Source organism: Alosa pseudoharengus, unplaced genomic scaffold (assembly GCF_046254945.1).
Source record: "Alosa pseudoharengus isolate Yale_2024_CS ecotype anadromous, Long Island Sound unplaced genomic scaffold, YU_APseudo_1.1 YU_APseudo_1.1_scf_9, whole genome shotgun sequence".
Lineage (NCBI taxonomy): Eukaryota > Metazoa > Chordata > Actinopteri > Clupeiformes > Clupeidae > Alosa > Alosa pseudoharengus.
Genome location: NW_027468881.1, coordinates 19,340,924 through 19,355,775, shown reverse-complemented (window position 1 = coordinate 19,355,775; position 14,852 = coordinate 19,340,924). Strand labels below are relative to the sequence as shown.

At 40.4% G+C, this 14,852-nt stretch overlaps 1 protein-coding gene across 1 annotated transcript; it reads left to right on the top strand.

Annotated features, from left to right (window-relative positions):
* The first annotated feature begins 1,019 nt into the window (after window positions 1–1,019).
* LOC143114098 (pepsin A-like) lies at window positions 1,020–8,201 on the top strand. The gene is made up of 9 exons (XM_076275554.1): window positions 1,020–1,075; window positions 1,183–1,330; window positions 5,953–6,073; window positions 6,204–6,322; window positions 6,573–6,781; window positions 6,883–6,999; window positions 7,621–7,765; window positions 7,866–7,964; window positions 8,067–8,201. Exons 1-9 carry the CDS (start codon window positions 1,020–1,022, stop codon window positions 8,199–8,201), a joined length of 1,149 nt encoding a protein of 382 aa, XP_076131669.1.
* The last annotated feature ends 6,651 nt before the right edge of the window (window positions 8,202–14,852 follow it).

Below are 14,852 nucleotides of genomic sequence, written 5' to 3'. Positions count from 1 at the left end.
ACAAAGCAACCAAGTTGTCTTGGAGGACAATAGATGACAAATGAGTCATAGCTGTGTGCAAGCAGCAAATGTGTGAACTTTCAGTCATTAGAGTCAAAAAATCCAGTCCCACCTTCTTTACCAGAAAATCAACTGCTATGGCAAAAGGCATAATTAGTTGACAGTGCTGCAAGTGTGGCTGTGTTCCTGGCCTAATCCACATATCACTAAGAGCGAGTGACAAGTTAAAACTGTGAGGCCAGAGCAAGAATGAATTCTTCCTTATTAACTGCAGATTGACAACTCCACAACCCAAAGGAGAGGACAAGACCTTGAAGATGCTGGACCGATTAATTAGGTTGCACTGCGTTTTAACATAAGGGCACCATTTCACTTGGTTGCATACTGCATAACAGGGAAAGTGCATCACTGCAAAATAAAAGCTAGCTCAAATGAGTAGCCAAGCACAGAACTAGGTAAGACAATAATGAGACTTTTGCTGCCTGAAAAATGCCTTACTCTTGTCCTTGCTCGGTGTATAGTATACTTGCGCAGGTAGACTTGCTTGTCTTGACACAAGGAGGTCTTCACTCAAGGGATGACGCTCTAGAGCAATAATGCATTTAAATAAAATAAAAACCTAATTAATCATTGCTGAAGACCAACCCTTATATAAAAATGTTTGTTTATTATCTTGATAAGATGACCATTTCAGAGATTATCTCAGTCAGGGTATGCAATTTCTGAAAAGTCTTAGAACAAAAACACCGTTGAGTCAGCTCAATGTCTCCACACACTGCACAATAATTTTAGTTCATGCATGAACACATTGAGTCAAAGGCGTTCCCTCATTGTCAATACTAGCACATATTATGCTATGAAAGCAGTTCAAAGTCACATAGTCACTTGCATGCGCAATGACATTGTTCCCACAGCTTATCTGGAATCTCTTATCTTACGCTTTCTTCTAGGATATATATTGCCGGGTTGAAGCACATTCCGTCAGTCACTGGGTAGGCTACAACCTCACCTGAATGAGCATGATGAAGTGGATTTTTGTTCTTGGGGCCCTAGTGGCTTTCTCTGAGTGTTTACGGTGAGTCTCATATAGTCCATTATTGGGTCTTCTTCTCTAGTTTCCACAGATAGGTGTGATATCTAATTCCTTGTGTGTGTGTGTGTGTGTGTGTGTGTGTGTTTCAGGGTGCCCCTGATCAGGGGTAAGACACCCCGGCAGACACTGCTGGAAAAGGGTCTTTGGGAGGAGTACAGGAAAAAGTTCCCATATCAACCCATGGTCAAGTTCCAGCAGCAGCAGAATGGTGTTGAGAGCATGACCAATGATGCCGATGTAAGTGAAGGACTGTTGAAGGATCTTCTTAAGAATATAATGTCTGCCTCGCTTGGTTAATGAATTCATATGTGATTTTTTTTTCATCCTTAATGGCCTTATTTGTCTCATTGCTTCACCATGTTGAGATTTAGAGAAAGGGGATATTTTTATCAGCGCATGCATTATTGAAGGAATTGAATCCAGGGCATGCAGATAGCTAATAACTTAAATGCTATTCTAATGCTGCAACTGTAGGTCTGTACCTGAAATGTTAAAATCCTTAAATGTTAATAGCTTAAATGTTATTCTGTCGGTGTAAGTCACTTTGGATAAACGCGTCTGCCAAATGAATAATTGAAATGAATAAATGAGATAGTAGCTGTTTGAAGTTTATTTGAATTGATATGGTGCTCTCTGCAAATTAATAGTTTTTTTTCTCTATCTATGTCTTTTTTGTCCTTGTATAACACAAAATGCTCGGCTCAGCTCTAGTCTGACAACTTGAACATCTGGCACACAAAGATAATTTCTGGATAAACATGCCAACTGGCTTAGATTTGCTTATTACACTATTTTCTATTTCAAGTATTTACATTTTTATAGACATTCTTTATCATAAATCTGTTTCAGTTATTGTCTGTAGTTAATAGTGACAGTCCCGCACTGGTCATATAGGTTTAGTCAGAGTTTTTTTCTTCCGGAATAAAAAAAAAAATTCACTAATTTTGTCTCAACAATTCCCGGGACTCTGAAAGACCAGGGTGCACGAAACATGGTGGGCATGTAGCCCCACAAATATGACACAGAAACATTGCCGCTGAACTGGACCCCCCGAAAGGAGGGTAGGACAGACACAGTTTTCTGTGAATATCTCAAGAACTGTAGGGCCTAGGAGGATCACATTTTTTTTGTATGTTGGTCTCACGGGGTCATGTCAACCCATCCCATAACCACTCATTTGATGTATAGCGCCACCTAGTCAAAAATGAAAAAGCTAAAATGATGTGTAGTAATCGCAGGTATCTCTGGCTGACATGGTCAAAACTGCACGAAATTGGAGGTGTAGGATCATCATGACGCCTCAAATGCATGCCAAGTTTCGTGGAATTCCATTCATGGGGGGCCACACAATAAAATAATTTATGTGTACATTTAGTGACTGTACACAACTTGCCTGTAGATGGCTGGACACAGTTTTCTGTGAATATCTTGAGAACTGTAGGGTCTAGGATGACCTTTTTTTGTATGTTGGCCTCCAGGGGTCATGTCAAGCCATCCCATATCCACTCATTTGATGTATAGTGCCACCTAGTTAAAAATGAAAAAGCAAAAACGAGGCATTGTAATCACAGGTAACTTTGGCTGACGGGTTCAAAATTGCACAGAATTTGAAGTGTAGGATCATTATGACACCTTTTAAATACGTTCCGTTCATGGGGGATCATATGTAAGGAATAACGGCCGCCGAGGTGTCCTGTCATACGGAATTAATGGACGAGGGCAGAAGGCAAAGAACTCCCCGATGCGCAGCGGAGTTGCCTCCGCTTAAGTCCATTAATTCCGTATAACAGGATACCTCAAAGGCCATTATCCCGCTTATCACCCAGTTGCCACTATAGGCAATAGTCATGCCTTTATAGCGCGCAAAGGAGACATGCAGTTCCGTTTAAAAAGAAGCCGACTTTTTGTACAACTTTCTTTGGCCCTATAACAGCAATAGCATGGACAGTTAGCTTGTTTACAGTTGATTTCATTGTTGCGAAGTCTGCTTCCAGGCTCAACCGTTGTCCTACTATGGTTGTTATAGAGTTGATTGAAGAATTAATATGGAACGGTGATTAAACTTTTTTTACCAGATCTACTTCATAGGTGTCATGTTATTCAGAATTAATAGCCACCCCACCAGCAAATCAGAAAATAGTATTTCTTCTCTCCCGGTGCTAAACATTTTTTTTATATGGCTCTTCATAATGCTGAAGAATGCTCCATTCACTTGAATGGGCCTTCCCAACATTCGGTGGTCTGCTATTTCTAGATAACAGACCGTTGCTAAGTATAACAGACCGCTGTCAAGGAAAATGGGTTTTGTGCTTCTAATTCACGTCTTTCATATCACTACGCAACGACTAGAACTTCATTCAAAAGTGAAAGCAGACGGTTGATCAGCTGTGTTCTAAATGTAGACAGAAAGTTTATTGGATGTTGATAGGCAGATTGTTTAATGGATGTTGATAAATAGTTTAATGGGTGGATGAGTGAATAGTTTGAAGAAGATGGATAGATAAAAAGTTGGATGGAATGTGCCTTTATATCCCTGTAGAATGGAGAGGCACAGAGACAGGCCTAGTTGAGCAGAAAGCAGTTGATACAGGTGCAGTCAGCTTAATTGACTCTTTGAGGGGGCCTATTTGAGCAGCTGGCAGTTGATACAAGTGCAAATCAATTTAATTAGCCCATTGTGATGGCATAGTGCCAATGCAAAGTCTATGGGGAAAAATAAGCTTGATTTTTGTTAATATTTCAAAAAGTATAAAGTTTACAGAAACGAAAAGTACATTGCACAGGGGTCATTTTCAAGACCTATGTTACAACGTTTGAACGAAGTTTCTACGTTAAACGGTTGAAGCTAAATTAGACGCAGAAAATTTGGCTAGAAGAAGAAGGAGAAGACTTCGGATAACATTTTCATGCACTGTAATTAGTTGGGGCTCCTTTTGCCTGAATTACTGCAGCAATGCGGCGTGCCATGGAGTTGATCAGTCTGTGGCACTGCTCAGGTGTTATGAGAGCCCAGGTTGCTCTGATAGGCCTTCAGCTCTTCTGCATTGTTGGGTCTGGCGTATCGCATCTTCCTCTTCACAATACCCCATAGATTTTCTATGGGGTTAAGGTCAGGCGAGTTTGCTGGCCAATTAAGAACGGGGATACCATGGTCCATAAACCAGGTACTGGTAGCTTTGGCACCAGTCCTGTTGGAACATGAAATCTGCTTCTCCATAAAGTTGGTCATCAGCAGGAAGCATGAAGTGCTCTAAAACTTCCTGGTAGACGGCTACGTTGAGCCTGGACCTCTGAAAACACAGTGGACCAACACCAGCAGATGACATGGCACCCCAAACCATCACTGACTGTGGAAACTTTACACTGGACTTCAAGCAACGTGGATTCTGTGCCTTTCCTCTCTTCCTCCAGACTCTGGGACCTTTATTTCCAAAGGAAATGCAAAATTCACTTTCATCAGAGAACATAACTTTGGACCACTCAGCAGCAGTCCAGTCCTTTTTGTCTTTAGCCCAGGCAAGATGCTTCTGACGCTGTCTATTGTTCAAGAGTGACTTGACACAAGGAATGCGACAGCTGAAACCCATGTCTTGCATATGTCTGTGAGTGGTGGTTCTTGAAGCACTGACTCCAGCTGCAGTCCATTCTTTGTGAATCTCCCCCACATTTTTGTATGGGTTTTGTTTCACAATCCTCTCCAGGGTGTGGTTATCCCTATTACTTGTACACTTTTTTCTACCACATCTTTTCCTTTCCTTCGCCTCTCTATTAATGTGCTTGGACACAGAGCTCTGTGAACAGCCAGCCTCTTTAGCAATGGCCTTTTGTGTCTTGCCCTGCTTGTGCAAGGTGTCAATGGTCGTCTTTTGGTTGAGTCAGCAGTCTTCCCCATGATTGTGTAGCCTACTGAACTAGACTGAGAGACAATTTAAAGGCCTGTGCAGGTGTTTTGAGTTAATTAGCTGATTAGAGTGTGGCACCAGGTGTCTTCAATATTGAACCTTATATATTCTAATATATATATATTCTGTCTTCAATATTGAACCACAATATTCTAATTTTCTGAGATACTGAATTTGGGGTATCATTAGTTGTCAGTTATAATCATCAAAAGAAATAAACACTTGAAATATATCAGTCTGTGTGGAATTAATGTATACATTATACAAGTTTCACTTTTTGAAGGGAATTACTGAAATAACTCAACCTTTTCATGATATTCTAATTATATGACCAGCACCTGTATGTGTACATACTATGCATGCAGACACAAATGAACACAAACACGTACATGCACACATGCACAAACACATGCACTCATGAACACACACACAGCACATATGCAGGCATACGTACACACGCACATGCACGCACAAACACAGGCACGCACACAAGCACATGCACAAACACACACACACATACTCACACACACACACACTCACACACACACACACCATTACCCCCACACACCCACTCACAAGCGAACACACACATAAAACACACACACAGTCAAGCAGACACACTCACACACACACACACACACACACTCCATTACCCCCACACACACACACTCACAAGCGAAAACACACACACAGAGAAGCACACATACACAAAAGCAAACGCACACATTCACACACTCATTTACATACACAAAAGTTGCTAGAGTAGGGGATGAAGTAGGAGATGGAGACAAATTGACAAGCATGATTTATTTTTGTGGAGAGAATGTGCAGGTATTTTGTACCACTTTTCGGTACATCTAGTTCTGTTAATATGCTGTTACCATATTGTACCATGGTTTTTAATGAAAAATGTCATGTTCATTTACAGGATAATTTCCTTTTTTTCCTTAATTTTAGATAGATTACTATGGCATAATCTCCCTGGGAACTCCCCCCCAGTCCTTCAGAGTTATCTTTGACACTGGCTCCTCCAACCTATGGGTGCCCTCTGTGTACTGCACCAGCAGCCCCGCTTGCAGTAAGTATGGCTTGGCTTGGTGGTGGAGGTCTTACCCATTTAGGCCTGAAACCGTGTCCAACATACTCTTCATTAAAATGGCTTGATCATCCTCTGTTTGAAATTGTACTAAAATGCCCCACTCTTTCAGATAACCATCGGAAGTTCAACCCTGATGTTTCCAGCACTTTCAAGAGCACTAAAGAGCCTGTCCAGATTCAGTATGGAACTGGCAGCATGACTGGAATTCTGGGTTACGAAACCCTGGAGGTCATTAGAGATCAATGTTTTTCTGTTTTGATTGAGCAGCCAGAATTGTGGTAGAAACATCAGAACTGATATCTTAGAAGTATTTCTATTTGGTATTTTAGCCAAAGCCCTCATGTCAACATATCCTCAGTTATTTCACCTGAATGTGGTGTCCTCATTAGACAGTACGTCCCCCCGCGTACTACAATACACAATATGCATGCTTCTCTTCACCTTCCGAATGACAATTATTTGATTGATATTCTTCAAGGTGGGAGGAATCACTGTGAACAACCAGATCTTTGGCCTGACTGAAACTGAGGGTCAGTTCATGCAGTACATGACGTGGGACGGTATCCTGGGTCTTGCCTTCCCCTCCATTTCTGCCGCTGGAGCCACTCCCGTATTTGATAACATGATGAGTCAGGGCCTGGTCTCCCAGGACCTCTTCTCTGTATACCTCAGCAGAGAGTCTGCCACGTACTGCACTTCTATTTTCCCATTTTTGTCATTTTTTTTTTTGATGTACCTGAAAGTTTTACATTACTTAAGAATGAATTCAACTTCTATTGCTGTTCCAGGGAAACTAAACCGGGCAGCGTGGTGATATTTGGTGAGATTGACTCTCAGTACTACACCGGCACCTTCAGCTGGATTCCTCTGACTGCTACGACCTACTGGCAGATCCAGATGGACAGGTATTGCACAAGTCCAACCAGTGATGGGCAGTTACTAGTTTAACTACATTTGTCAGTAGCTTGGCAGTAACATCGCTTTTTACAAAACCAAGTAGGCCTAACTTTTCAGTAGCTAAGCTCTTTTATTGATCAGCGCAGTAGCGTCCTCGAAAGCTAATATCTCCTGGACATTTCTGACAATTCACACATAATAGCGTTTCCCTGCAGTCATCAAACACATTAGGAAAACAGGATGTTTCTGTGTCAGCGACAACACGCCGGGTACAAGCGCATGCGTAGGCCTACTGACTAATGTTCACGGTGATGACACACCATAGACAGTAGGCTAAGCGACACACATAGACACTGGAGGGAAAGGGAAAAGAGTCAAAGACAGAATGGCAGAGAGCCCAAGATCCGTTGAAGAGCATGAACATGTTACACCGTGGCCATACCTTCAAAAGTACGTCACTTTAGTCGAGATCAACGAAAAGAAATATATTTTTATTTAGCTTGCCCATTTATATATATATATTTATTTAGCTTGCCCATCACTGAGTCCAACACACAACCAGATGCACACCTTGAGATACATATTGATCTGCTTTCCCCATATGACAACATCTTGTTGCGCCATTACAGTGTCACCATCAATGGAAATATTGTCGGTTGTGCTGGTGGATGTCAAGCCATTGTTGACACCGGAACCTCCCTCGTTATTGGACCTTACAATGACATTCAGAACATCAACGGTTGGGTGGGTGCCTACACCAACAACTATGGGGATGTAAGTCTGCTTTTTTCCCCTATAATCTAAAAAATGTCAATTTTTCAATGATGAAGAAAACAAAAACCGCACTAACTTGTGTGTGTCTTCCTTCCAACAGGCTGTTGTGTCGTGTGGAAACATCCTCAGCATGCCCGAGGTCGTCTTCCATATCAACGGACAAGCTTTGACTCTACCAGCGTCTGCCTATGTGTCTCAGGTGGGTGCACACAACGCTATGAGCAGATTATATCTGGTGGTGGAATAAATTTCATTGCTTTCACTCATGTATATGTGAGCACCATGATTTGTGTTTTTACAGGGACACAACAGCTGTACCACTGGTTTTTATAATGGAGGTGGCACAGCCTGGATCCTGGGTGACGTTTTCATCAGAGAGTTTTACACTGTCTTTGATAGGAAGTTACAAATGGTTGGTTTTGCTCCAGCTGTGTAAATACCATCTTATTGTAAAATGAAATATTTGATAATACTTTACCTTATTTTTTTAGTAAGAATTATGAGCATGATGAAATGTGCACAGTGAATCCATATAAACATTTGGAAGATTCTAATACATCTTTAAAATCAGTCTTCTTTCTCATCTAAAAGCTATATACACAATACTGTACACACCCAATGCTTGGTTTAATATTTATTTTGACTGACAAATTTAGAAACAAAACAATCCATCCCACATCTGTTTAAATAACATGAAATGGCACAGAGAACATTATTCAACCGAAAGTACAACAAAACCCCATCTCCAACCCCAACATTACTACAAGAGTGTGCCACCCACTTATGTGTTATAACAGTCATCTGTCAGAAAACAGCCTTAGAAAGCAAACAACTCATAGTTTCTGTGAAATGAGAGTCTTTCAACACACTTCTGGCAACGGTAGAATGCTCAACAGTATCAAGGAATTCCAGTGGTGTTTTTACTCAGGTTTTTCTTGGGCTCTGCATGTACACATTTGTATTAAGCTCACTGGTTTCTTCATGAGGCCTGAAGAAAAAAGTGAAGAGACCACTGACGTGCTTTACAATTTTTTGCCCATTGCTTGAACACTATAGACACATGCTTAAACCAAAGTTGCAAAACTTGAAGCTTTTATTACAATACCTTAAACACAGTGTAACCATACCTTAAACAAAAGCGCTGCTTTGCACTTCAGTTGCAATTCTCCAACACACTTGCACCTTTCTGCAACACACTTCTCCTGCACACTACACACTATTTCATGCATAAGACACTTTGTTCATAAATTAAATCTCATGGGTACCATTGGGACAACACATCTATTCAAAATACAAAACACGTCGGGTGATTGAAAACACTTAGACACACATCTGAAAATACTTATTTACAAAACTGAACACCAATCAGCCAGCCACAAATAGGCCTCAGTTGAGTCATTTTGAGAACATTGCAAGCATGGAGGCAGGGAGAGCAAAATGAAGAGGAGGAGGAAGACAAAGAGAGAGAGGAGTAGGAGGTGGTCGAAGAGGTTATGCACGGAACAATATTTCAGATGATATTAGAGAAACTTTGGTGGATCATGTGATAAATCATGGCCTGACAATGAGGGAAGCTGGGCAGAGAGTCCACCACATCTAAGCCTGTTTTACAGTATGTTTTGTGTGTGTGTGTGTGTTACTGCATTTACTGTACTGTACTGTAAAGTATAGTACTGTCATGTACATTATTGAGTTGATGCCATTTGTAACCTTTCAGTACTTTCATTTTTGTTTTTTGTCAAAACCTTTGTTGTAAAAACATAACAAAAACTGTAAGTGTTGCATTGAGCTTCACAGAATGCTAAATGATAAACTGAATGAAAGCAGTGAAAATTAAAGACTACAGTGTTTTAAATAAAGTACACTAGTGTGTTGCTGCTAATTTGAAAGTGTATTCATATGATGCAAGTGTGTATCATTTTGTCATCAGAGTGACATTTTGACAAAGGATTATTAGGTTTTGATAGCAGTGTTTCAATTCGACATAGATGAGAGGTTTATTTCCCAGTGTCTTGTGTGCTTGTGTGTAGTTTTAACACAATGAGCCCAGTTTTGCAAAAAAGTGCTCAAGCAATGGGCAAAAACTGTAAATCATTTTTTATTTGCAGTGAATGACACCATTTATAACAAGGCTATGTAAGGGGAGAAAGGAGTCTCAATATATACATATTAGATTCATCGATAAGCTGTCCGGATTTACCACATTCCTGCATTCCATTGTAGTAAGAAATTTTGGCCTTAAAGGTGTTTCCATTTAAGTGCAGGCTATATTCAACCATTTACTCTTTTGGTATGGTCTGTGCAAAGCTGAAGAAAGAGACGCTGCTGTAAGCAGAAAGTGAAGGAGAGATTTATGTGGTAACAACTGGAATTCCATGTTCAAGGTGTTTGCGCAGCCATGCTGAGTGTGTGAGTGTGCAGTCCTGCTGTGTGTGTATGTGCAGCCATGGTGAGCGCATGGTTGCAGCCTTGCTGAATGTGTGTGTGTATGCCATGATGTCTGGATGTATGTGCGTGTGTCAATGCTGTGTATGTATGTATCATGACTGAGTGTGTGTGTGTGTTCTCGAAGGAGGCTGGGTAGGCCTCTTCTCGACGGCTGGCGCCCTAAGACCTTATTTACTGTCTTGGGGTCAATCTTGACTGAATTCCATGGCCCTTGGTCGTTATGGGATACAGCCTTATAGATATGGTTGACTCTTTGGGTAACTATGTCGTAAACAAGTTTGCGTACCATTAATGGAGATGTCATGTCTTGTCTGAACTGTCAGTGAAGTATAAAAAGTGTTTCCCTGTTTGTAACAGCAGACTGCGTCTGTTACCAACACGACGTAGGTCTCCGGATTCGTGAATAAAGCTCTCTGAGATTTCTGACTTGACTCCTGGCTGACTGAGACTTCATTTCTGAAAACAATCCCTAGACAAATTTAAGTTCCTACACCATCTCACACAGTCATTTTGCTGAACATATCCAAACATAACTAAATATTTAACTATGGAAACTATTTAATCACCAACAAAATGAGAATATTTAGTCTGCATTATTTTGAATTGCTCCATGCAAGACGTGACTCTGAGTTAGACAGGTAAGATTCAAATATACCGGTAGTTACTTACAGGCCATGTCCATACGAAGACCATTGACTGTTAACGTTTGTTATCGTTGTGGCCTTGCTTCCACACGAACACGGCGCATAGCCTACAATAGCACAAACACAGATATGTGCGCAATTACTTAGAATACATGGGGTTTACTGCAAATGCTGTTTCATTCGTACCGCCATAGACATTTAGCATTAGGCCTATTCATGGGTTTTATCAGGTCCCTTTCCACAGGTGTATAAAATCCAGCGTATGGTGCTTGATCAATACACCTGTGGAAAGTGACCTGATGAAACCCATGAATAGGCTGTTTTACATCCATTGCAAACAAACTACTAGCATTTAGCCTATGCACTTGCATTGATAGCCAACAAAGGCCTAATGTGAATCGCGGACTATAACGAAAGAAAGTAGCCTAAAGGAGATTAATTCCACCTGCGTTCACCAAATAAAGGACTGGACTGCATCCTTCATAAACCGTAAAAATGAACTTTAGTTTTACAGTTGAAAACTGAATTGTGCTCATGCTTTAGGCCTACTCACATGACCACTTCGGAGAATGCATAGGCTGTATAAAATAGAGAATTCTCTATAAAATAGTGAATCGTGAAGCATCTGCACCGCCACGGCAAAATCTACTGCCTGGCATATGCACTAGTTTTCACCTCTTCATGAGGACCCAAGATTTTTTTTCACCGGTGTCATTAAAGTTGTGAAAACTGTAAGAAAAAATATGCCTGTCGTTTTTGTGTAGACATGGCCACAGACAGCATGCAATCAGTAGAGTCATCTGGCTTTCCTTTGTCTATGAAAAAAAACATTACCACTCAAAATGTATAGTATTATCAACTTGTTTTATGGGACAAAATAATGTAACACAAACACAATTAAAGGTTCTGCATTGTTTTGTCAATAAAAAATTAGGTCTGTCAATCGATTAAAAAATGTAATCGATTGAATTACATACTCTGTGATTAATTAATCTAAATTAATCACATATATAATTTTTGCTGTGAAAGTATTTTAAATATTTAAATTCAAATGAATCATTGAATTTTCAGCATTAGTGACATTAAAGTTCAAAAACTCTTTTATTATTATTTTCACTGTTAAAATAATGGCCATAATAATCTATGATATGACCTAATATGCTGAGGAAATAAATTCAAAAGTGCTTCGGGAAGAATTTTTTTTTTTCACATACAAGGCATTTCAGATATAACCCTGTCAACACTATTTCTTTGCATTGATGTGTGATATTAAAGTTGACAAACTCGGGGATATGCAAAAATCTTGTTGCAGACATTGCATAGGACTTTATTTTAATCAACACTTTATTTTTATCAACACCATCAGGCTGTTTTTTAAAAGTAAATGTTCCAATCAATGATCTAGGCAGCACATTTTCTTCTCTCTCCTTAATTTTACAGTCTAATGGTTACTGACGGCTCGGGGTCAAAGGTCATACAGAATCGATTAATCTGCACTATTTTTTTAATCAGTTATTTTTTCTCAAATTAATTAATCAAAATGAATCAGTTATTTTGACAGGCCTATAAAAAATACCAATTTATATTGCATGATGTAGTTCACCCCTTTATGACCTTCAAGATTTCATTGAGCTTAATCCTGACTTGGGAGGGAACACAACAAATGCTCATGATGAAGAGCAAGAGTATCATTATGATGCTGCAAACTGTTACACACAAAATGAACCTACTAAAATGTTTCCTTCTTATTCAGTATAGTTGCAAATCACAACAGTTCCAAAGGCTTAATGCAAAATAAAATCTAGGCTGGCATTTACACTCAGGGCCAGATGTACTAATGCGTTTGCGCCCATTTCAGGCGTATTTGTTTCGCAATGTGCGTGTAAAATCATTGTGAGGTATGTACAAACAGGCCGCAATGATGTAAAAGCGCAAACTGCCTGTTGCGGGAGCTGAAAGTGGCAGATTGCGATTGTCATGTCATGCATATGCATTCATGGGAGGATCCAGGGGAAAGTGGGAGTTTAGCGTAAAAAGATGGGAGGGGAAGAGCGCAAATCTATTCTGTGCCTAAATACTTCCGCCTTGTAAAAGCAGGTGTTAATCCAAATTGCAGTTCAATGCGTCAATAAGAGAACCTTTCAAAGACAACAGAATCGCTATTTAGAGCACCAGTTTTTGTGGTGAAAGTATTTGTACTACCAAAAGCAACCTTAACTTTCGTTGGCCTTTCGAATGTCTTACTTTCACTTTCACGTCATTCACTTAAACTTTCCTACTTGCTAGATTTGACCAATCTTCCATAGCCTACGTGCACAAGTAGTTTGAGTAGAACTACTGATCTTCATTATCTCCCTGCTTGTTTACATCTTATCATGTATGGTATTATTTCATGATCGCTAAACGTTTGATTCTTTTTAATGCTGTCATCAGTTAAAGGAATTATCCGGAGTAAAATGCACTTTAGATCAATTTACGGATGATTGGGAGTACACACGTTGAGTTGACATCAAAATCATGTCATTCGGATGAGTTTTGAGAAAGTTTGATTTTACAGTTTTTAGTCAAAACTCGTTAGCGTGGAAGTGAGAAGGGCATATTATTTCGCCGCTACAAAACGCTATTTCTATACCTCTTCTACAGTTCCAATCATCGACTCCTACAGACTTTCCCCTAAAGATGGCAGCAAAGATGGCAACATTTCCGGAAAGGTACTGGCTTGATGAAATTCATTCTGGACTCTCTATCCGACCACATAAAGTCCTCGGGATACTTCGGTTTGGCTTTAGGGACCCTCTATTCACTACCACGTAAGTGTAATGTTGTTTGGAACAACATTGTTTTGACTAAAAATGGTAAAATCGAACTTTCTCAAAACACATCCGAATGACATGATTTTGATGTCAACTCAACGTATGTACTCCCAAACATCCGTAAATTGATCTAAAGTGCATTTTACTCCGGATAATTCCTTTAACTTCATTCAATTGCGCTTGTATGTAGTCGCTGCCATTCAGTTGTGGACGTTCGTAAATTGCGTTTATGGGCGGAGAAAGGCAGAGAAAAGCGCAGTTTACACTAAGGATTGAACGATTGATAAATACGACGGAAACTTGGGTCTGACAGCGTTCGCAATCTGCGGTGTGTCAATGACGCTGATAACGCTACATTCGCAAATGTACGTACATCTGGCCCTCAGTGGAATAATTTTTTCATGTGTGAAATGAGACTGACTTTTCAAATGTATTTGTGATGTGAACATGGGTTAACATGACCCCTGGAGGCAAACATACAGAAAAAAATGGTCATCCTAGTCCCTACAGTTCTCAAGATATTCACAGAGAACTGTGTCTGCCCTACCCTCCTTTCGGGGGGTCCAGTCCAGCGGGGGGCTACAGATTATGACACCCTCCGAATGCATGCCAAGTTTTGTGTACTTTCGTTCATGGGGGGCCTTACAATAAAATAATTTATGTGTACATTTAGTGACGTACACCAACAGGGATTCCCGGGACACTGAAAGACCGGGATACACAAAACTTGGTGGGCATGTAACCCCACATGGATAGCATGGAACCGTCATTTTTCGTTTTGATCTGTAGCCCCCCCGCTGGACTGGACCCCCCGAAAGGAGGGTAGGGCAGACACAGTTCTCTGTGAATATCTTGAGAACTGTAGGGCCTAGGATGACCATTTTTTTCCGTATGTTTGCCTCCAGGGGTCATGTTAACCTATTTCATGTGCACACATGTGCACAAACAGATACACACACACACATACATTCACAGTAATCATACGTATGACACATACTCACACAGTAGACATATGTACGCTTGCATGCACAGGCACATACGCAGGCACACACACAAGCACGCACACACACACACACACACACACACACACACACACACATACACACACACCCACACACATAAACATAAACATGTACATGCACACAATTCAAGAATTTCTCAGAATTATGAACAGGCAAGATG

Coding starts and splice junctions, on each gene's coding strand:
- LOC143114098 (XM_076275554.1), top strand. CDS start 1,020: ATGATGAAGTGGATTTTTGTTCTTGGGGCCCTAGTGGCTTTCTCTGAG. Junction 1,076..1,182: donor GCTTTCTCTGAGTGTTTACG/GTGAGTCTCATA, acceptor TGTGTGTTTCAG/GGTGCCCCTGATCAGGGGTA. Junction 6,323..6,572: donor TGGGTTACGAAACCCTGGAG/GTCATTAGAGAT, acceptor ATATTCTTCAAG/GTGGGAGGAATCACTGTGAA.